Source organism: Lycium barbarum, chromosome 5 (assembly GCF_019175385.1).
Source record: "Lycium barbarum isolate Lr01 chromosome 5, ASM1917538v2, whole genome shotgun sequence".
In the NCBI taxonomy this organism is placed as follows: Eukaryota; Viridiplantae; Streptophyta; class Magnoliopsida; order Solanales; family Solanaceae; genus Lycium; species Lycium barbarum.
The window spans coordinates 19,593,520-19,600,954 of record NC_083341.1 but is presented as its reverse complement, the minus strand read 5'-3'; the positions used below and the strand labels follow the sequence as shown (position 1 = coordinate 19,600,954).

The following is a 7,435-nucleotide window of genomic DNA, read 5'->3' as shown; positions in this document are numbered from 1 at the left end:
TACATTATAAATACACACACCTACACACGATAGAACGACACACAAAAACAGCAACAGAGAGCACAAATAATATAGAGCAAAAAATACTGAGAGGAAAAATACCAGTTCCGAAAAGGTTTGGTTTGGAAATTATGTGAGTTCGAGGTTTTGTTCGCTGTTTCGAGTTCGTGGACTTGAAAGTTAGGTTTTGCTAGCTTTGGAACTCTATAGATTGTACGCTGCTTTTGTTATTAATCGAAAAGAATTTGAAGGTTCGTTTTCGTTATTACTTTTCTATTTCAATATATTATATGAATCAAAATTTTGTTGAAGAATCATTTGACGTGGAATAAAATCTTTTGATGTTTAATAGTTTGGTACTTATATATGTTCGAGTTCAAATTTAAATTGCAGTTGAATATGTTGGAATCTCCCGAATCCGCTTTCTTTGCTTAAGTATGGAGATATATTTTTAGATAAATAGTAAGTTTTGATCATGTTTTAGTCATGTATAATATATAGTTTTGTTAGTGCTCTTAAAGATTGTTAAGTATAAAATCATTTCTTTTTGTGTGCGTGTTTTAATGGTTCTGAAATTTGTTAGTAACACGTTAGGTTAGAGCTTTCTTTTAATATAGTTTATTCCATTTTGAGTTTGAAAGTTTATACTAACATAAATGGTAAGCCTTTGAATGCTCAGTTCCCTTTGTTTAGTATTGAAATTTAACTTCTTTCATGTAGAATAAGAATGGTAGAATTCCAAGCTTGTAGTGTTAATAAATTAACTATATACACAGTATTATACACGGTGTAGTTAAATATATACGTAGAATAAATATATAAAAGATACTATAATAGTCGATAATTAAATATATACATGGTATAAGAATGTATAAAATACATGTTATATAAGTTAAAAAAATTATTAAATCCTACATGTAAATATACACAGAAAATACACTAGGAAAATATATGGTATATACTTATAATTTATAATGAAAATATGAGATATTGAATTATTTATGTGAATAAATGGAGTTTACTAGATGAGTGAAGAATCAGAATACTAAAGATAATCATCATTTTTGTAAGTAGGGCGAGTAGACTCAAAATTCTAGGTGCGATACGCAAGTTAAGGTCACGTTTACGCGTCTTGGCTGATGTATGTCGAGGCTGAGGTCGCAACTACGCGTCTTAGTCAAGACTAGTAAAAGGTCAACAATATTTAAGCGAATCATAGGCATAGCTAAATAAATACATTTTATCCAAAATAATTTAAGCCGAACATAAGTTGATTAAGCGACCGTGCTAAAATCACGGGACTCGGGGAATGCCTCACACATTCTCTACGGTCAACAGAATTCCTTACCCGATCTTTTGTTTTTGCATACCAATAAAAATAGAGTCATTTCCTTTTGATTTGGGATTCATAAGGTGACTTGGAACACCAAAACTCAATTCCAAATGACAATTCTGTAACAAATAAATAATCCCTTCTCAAAATGTTACTTTAATTGGAAAAAACTCTTTTTAAATCCTTTTAATCGGGGTGGAAAAAAAAGGGTGTGATAGTAGTGGAGTTCGTTTTTTGTTCTAATCCTCTTGTGGAGTTAGTTCTCCATTAAAAGAGTCGTATCCCTGCTGTTTTTTTGGTCTGAATCTGGTACTGTTCTAAGTCTAGGCATCGACCAATTATAAACCATAGCAATAGTCTATTATATCTTTAGTATGTCGTCTATTGGAGAATATGTTATAGTAGGTGGTGATTACATGGGTGAATGGGTGGAGACTCTAAAATGTTGAATTTGGAATTCTGCGAGCAAGGTGACAGTGCCGATCGCCGTGCATCGTAATGGTACGTATAACGATTTGGTTGAGAGCGTAAAGGAAAGTGGGGAGTTAGATTGTGACCCCAGCGACTTGCGCATTAGTTATATGATTAATGCTCTGCTCGCTGGGGGAAAAGCTCACCTTTCTTTCATAACGAATGATAGGCATGTGGTGTTGTATATGCTTGATGTTGCTGCTGATGGTTGCAGTCCTGTTTTGAGAATAAATATTGTTGAGAGGTCTCAAGCAGCGTCAACATCAGCAGCACCACCCCTACCCCCACAGCAACCAGTGGATGCAAATTCAATGCAAAATGACAGTATGGGTGATCATTCAATGGATACGGATGATCATGATGTTGATGTCGAAGAGTGCGATGGGCAGCCAAACCAACTTGGAAGGAAGAGAATAAAGTGTATCCCTGGCATCACAAAATCTTTAAGCCCAAAGGACGTGTAAAGGGGAGGAGAAACAAGTGCTCAATTTGCAAGGGAAGCGGCCACAGGAGAACAACGTGCCGAAATAGAGAGGGATGAACTTGATGTATTTTTCAATGTATTTCATTGTGCTTTTCTTGTACTTTCCAGTTTTGGTTCTTCAATTAAATATACTTTTCTTGTACTTTGTAGTTTTTGGTTCTTCAATTAAATATTTCGGTGAATGTATTTCATTGTGTTTTTTCTTGAATGTCAGTTCAATATTAATCAACTCTATAATTGTTGTGTTCTATATATCTACTACGTATAGTAAATAATAAACTTAATATCAAGTCTATACTAGATAACGTATATGATATATCTATATATCTACTAGGTATAGCCTATGCATATATGATATATATTCTCCTTTAAAGCCCATCGATTGCTGAACTGCCAAACACCACCAATTAAAATTCAAAAAGCCTGTGGTTATGTCTAATCAAACCCAATATTAAACGCTACCTCCATGTGCATTGACACATGGCGCTCACACATTAGCCGTCGATTCACTAAACTGAGGTCATCAGTCTATAAATCACCTAAGCCTATTTCAAATACACCATCTCATCTCTCTTATCACCAAAAACTCCAAAAAACTTTCAGATAAAAAATGGTGAGAAGGATTAGGAACAGAGCAAACTGTCACCCTAACTTCAGAGCACCACATCCTGAGTTCCTCCTCCTCAGGAACGACTTCCAGAGGTTCTTCAGGGGCCTCGGAGAGGATAGGGAGCGGATGGAAACTGCCATCCGCAGAATAGCACACATCCTGCGTGTTCTTCTTGAGATGGAGGGTGTGGACCCCAATGCTCTGATAGCCTCCCCCCCCCCCCACCCCCACCATCCCCCTAGAATATTAGTTTTTAGTATATTTTTGTATACGCTTTCAGTGATGAAAGTGGTAGATGGAAGTTTTTGGACTTTCATCGCTGAAAGCTTTGGGTGGTGTTTTGGGATTTTATTTTGTTATGTAAAAATCCACCATATTAATGAAAATAGTTTATGTTATGATATTTGTGTTCTTACTTTATTTTCTGCATACTGTTGATTTAATGTTGTTCGATGAGTCGATTAATAACCAAACAACTACCATATCTATAATAACCACAAGCTAAGTGACTAATAACCAATACAATATCTATAATAACCACAAGCTATAGCTTCGTATAGACCATCGGTATATTATAGACCAAGTAACTAAAGGGGACTATTCTGGAATGAGAAGCCTGTTGAACGTAAAGCTCATAAAAATAATTAAAAAAATAAAAAATAAAAAATAAAAATAAAATAAAAAAGTCAAACCCCAAACTCCAAATTGTGTAAATCTAAGGGACCGTGGATAGGCCTATAATATACCAACAATCTATAATCTCCAACGAGCATAGTATACAGTACAAAAAAAAATAGCGTTTAGCGCATATATCCGTCGCTATTCACGTTTTGCGACAGATTAGCGACGAAATATTGGCTGTTATTATTTTGCTCGTAGCTAACCACTTAGCAACGGAAAAATAAATTTTGTAGCAAGTTTAGCGACGGACTTGCTACGCATCGAATTCGTCGCCATGTTATAGCGACAGAATTTTCCGTCCCTATTTTATATAGTCCGTCGTTAATTTCATAATTCATTTCATCATTTAGGTACATTTCGTCGCTAATCTGTTGCAGCATAATTTAGTCATTTATGCCCAGCTTTTAGCTACAAAAAACATTTATCGCAATCCGTCGCAAACCTTTTTCCTTTAGCAATGACCAATATCCGTCGCAAATTCTGTAGCAAATATTTTTCTTTTAAATATTTTTCTTTTATTTTAAATACACCTTTAGCAACGACCAATATCTGTCGCAAATTCTGTAGCAAATATTATTTTTTTGCTAAATATTTTATTTTATTTTAAATACACCTGTAAAAACTTATTAAACGTAAATGATGAAATACCCTTAAAATTAACTGACATTGATATAAAATAATATTTATAGAAGGTTCAAAATAGATTATGAAATCCATATAGCATAATTACATCCAAAACATCGACATCACCAAGCATCTATCAACTACGTACTGAAAAAGAACCCACATCCATCAAGCATTGCCAATGCATAATTTTGTTCTTTCCAACAAAAAACATACCATATAAAAAACTAATGCATGGATGAAAGACTACAGTCATCATCTGAAAGTGAAGGATCAACCTCGTCAACATTAGCAGTAGTAGGAGGAGGCACTATAGGTGTCACAACCGATAAGTTGTCGTTAGGAGTATTTGGCTTATGCGATGGTGTAGAAATCACTCCACGTGCCTGCTTAATAAATATCAGAAGCATATGATCAGTAAGAATAGGAATCAAACGCACCACTAACTCCTCCAAATTTTCTGTTGGTGCTGATTTAGAAACCGAAGGTGGAACTGATGAAGAAGCATCTGATCCACAAGCGACACGAAGATTCAGGCCGTAGTAACTTTTTGCTTCAGATTCAAGACCATATATGCTGCTCTTCTTTTCTCCTCCCACAGCTAGGTCTGAGACTGTGATTTTTCCCATAATATTTCTAGATATCTTTCCTGTATAAGTAGTGAAATTAAAACAATCAAAAACCCTAATCATTCAATTTTACCAAATAAAATGGGACAACAGGAAGCTATGTCATTATAAGTAATCTTGACTATCTCTGAAACTTGGAATTTTCAAGATTGAAACAAGAGATAAGGTTTAAAACCTGTGTACATAAATTCAGCAACTACAACCCTCAAAATACCAAAATAGTTAAAGAATAGTACAACATAAAAGCTTCACCATACTACCATCCTTAAACAACTCAGTAGCAGTCTGATCTCTGATAGGCATATTGAGCTAACAAAATTCTACCTTTTTAGTCAAATAACACAAAATCTTGAACAACTTCAGTAACATATCAAATAATGGAGATTTAATCCACAAAAGAAATAGATTGCAGAGAGAGTATTAATTAGAACCAAGAAAAAGAAAACAAGTGACAAGAAGCAGGACTAAAGTTCAGATTAAATAACAGTTAATCATGGAGTGTCCATTAGACAAGCATAACTAAAAGGATATCTTAGTTTTTGGTAATGAATTCATCTCAAGATATAGGACACATTTTTTTCATCCTGATATTCCTTGCTTTGTATGAATTATCTAATTTTCCACAACATAGCAAGTCATGAATTAAGCTATCACCAAGTCTTGAACTAAGTGTTAGGAAATGAAAGGTTCATAACTTCTTGAAATCAGCATTAGAAAATGAAAGATTGAAAGACTGGATTGTCAATTGACGGGAACCAACAAAAAAGTCATATTTAGTAATACCATTCCTAAAACAACAAATCAAACTCAAGGAAAACTTATCCTAATTAAATTTGAAAAATTTCTGTCTTTGCTCAACTACAAGCTAGTAAATTCAGGTAGTTTTTTTTTTTTTTGGTAAAGTAAACAAATTTCATTAGAAAAGGCATCAAGTAGATGCAAAGTTACAGAGAGAAACCTAAGCTTCAAACATAGAGCTACATGAAGCTAGATTGGTGAGCAAAAACCTGTGCAAACAGTCTAAACATATGCTACCTTAGAAACTTTACTAAATAAGAGTCAACGAGCCAACAAAATCCAAAAAGTTATCAACACTGTTTACAGGAGTGTGGAAATTCCAACTAAACAAACTAACTAAGCAGATTCCTTTCAAATAACTGGTGGGAGTTGATTTTTCATCAAAGCATCTATTGTTTCTTTCTTTCCAAATACACCAGAAGGTGGTTGCTGGGATCATTCTCCAGATCCTTTTGATGGATTTGTCAACTCTCCATAATATCCAACTTTCAAAAGCATCTTTAATAGAAGAAGGCATAACCCAACTAAGACTAAACAATGAAAAAAAGAAGTGCCAGACAGTAGCAGTCACTGGGCAGTGCAAAAATAGGTGATTCACAGTCTCATTGGTCTGATAAATTCAGGCATATTACATGGGCCTTTATGTTTATTAAACTTCCATGGTTGTTTCCCTTTCATGTTTGAACTGGTATAGAGTACTCAGAAGGTCATGTCTTATTTCTATTGGAAAATTTCAAGTATAATGTGGTTAACTACATTTGCATGTGTCTAAGAAACTGTTGTGATTCTTCAGCATACTACCATCCTTAAACGGCTCAGTAACAATCAGTGAATAGGCATAATGAGGTAATGAAATTCTACCTTTTTAGTCATACAACATAAAAACTTGAACAATTTCAATAACAATCAAATAATGCATATTTAATCCACAAAAAAATAGATTACAGAGACAATATTGATTAAAACCAAGAAAAATAGAAAAGAAGAGACAAGAAGAGGGACTAAATATGTTCTCTATGTTATGTTTCCTCTTATCTTGGATCTCCCTAATTCCCAGAGAATTCCCCTTCAATTCTCAAACTTAATTAGTCATCAGTTGAATTTTGCATCATAGAGAAGAAAAACAAAGAAATGTTACAAACCCCTTCTTTGAATGTTATAAAGTATCAATATTGGTACTTAAGGAAAAGAAAACTGGACACTTTCATTAACCTACTTCCAGCAAAACTGTAGGAAAATATCAATATTAACTTATGTCCCTTTTCAAGTTGAATGTTATAAAGTGTTAATATTAGTAAATAAAAAGGGACATGAGTGCCAAATATAAAGTAAAAAGACCATAAAATCTTAGACTTACATGGACAGCTCAGGCACGCTCATCAACAAAAGATTCTCCATCGTGACCATGTGTATGGACGTGCAAATGCATCTCACTTGGGGTTGGATCTCGACCCTTTTCAACAGCCTACACAGAAGTTACTCTTTTCAGAAGATTGGTAAAAGAAGTTTTTATAAATTTTGTGTAAAAATGAGATTGAAAATAACATAGATAAAATACAAGTCTCTGTTGATTTCATACATAACTAACTTATCTAGTCTCCTTGAAAATGCTAGTACTAGTCTCTGTTATCTCGTGTCCTTCAATGCATAAATAAATCAATGAGCCTAAACACATATTGTGTAACTAGATCAGGAAGCAACAGGGTTAAAAATGACTTTCAAACTCAAATTTATATGTCAGATAAGAACACGCCTTGTCAAGGACTACACCTTAGAAAACTAACTAATATAAAAGGATGAAGATA

General features: G+C 33.9%; 1 protein-coding gene across 1 annotated transcript; it reads right to left on the bottom strand.

Annotated features, from left to right (window-relative positions):
* Window positions 1-4,430: 4,430 nt before the first annotated feature.
* Window positions 4,431-5,135, bottom strand: LOC132639278 (uncharacterized). Its single transcript, XM_060355736.1, has 2 exons — window positions 5,093-5,135; window positions 4,431-4,852 (listed from the first exon to the last, which is right to left on the bottom strand). Exons 1-2 carry the CDS (start codon window positions 5,133-5,135, stop codon window positions 4,431-4,433), a joined length of 465 nt encoding a protein of 154 aa, XP_060211719.1.
* Window positions 5,136-7,435: the final 2,300 nt, after the last annotated feature.

What these genes read in the sequence shown, in the direction of transcription:
- LOC132639278 (XM_060355736.1), bottom strand. Translation starts at nt 5,135, where the DNA reads ATGCCTATCAGAGATCAGACTGCTACTGAGTTGTTTAAGGATG. An exon ending in TACTGAGTTGTTTAAGGATG is followed by an intron (nt 4,853 to 5,092) that starts GTAGTATGGTGA and finishes CTACTTATACAG; the next exon opens with GAAAGATATCTAGAAATATT.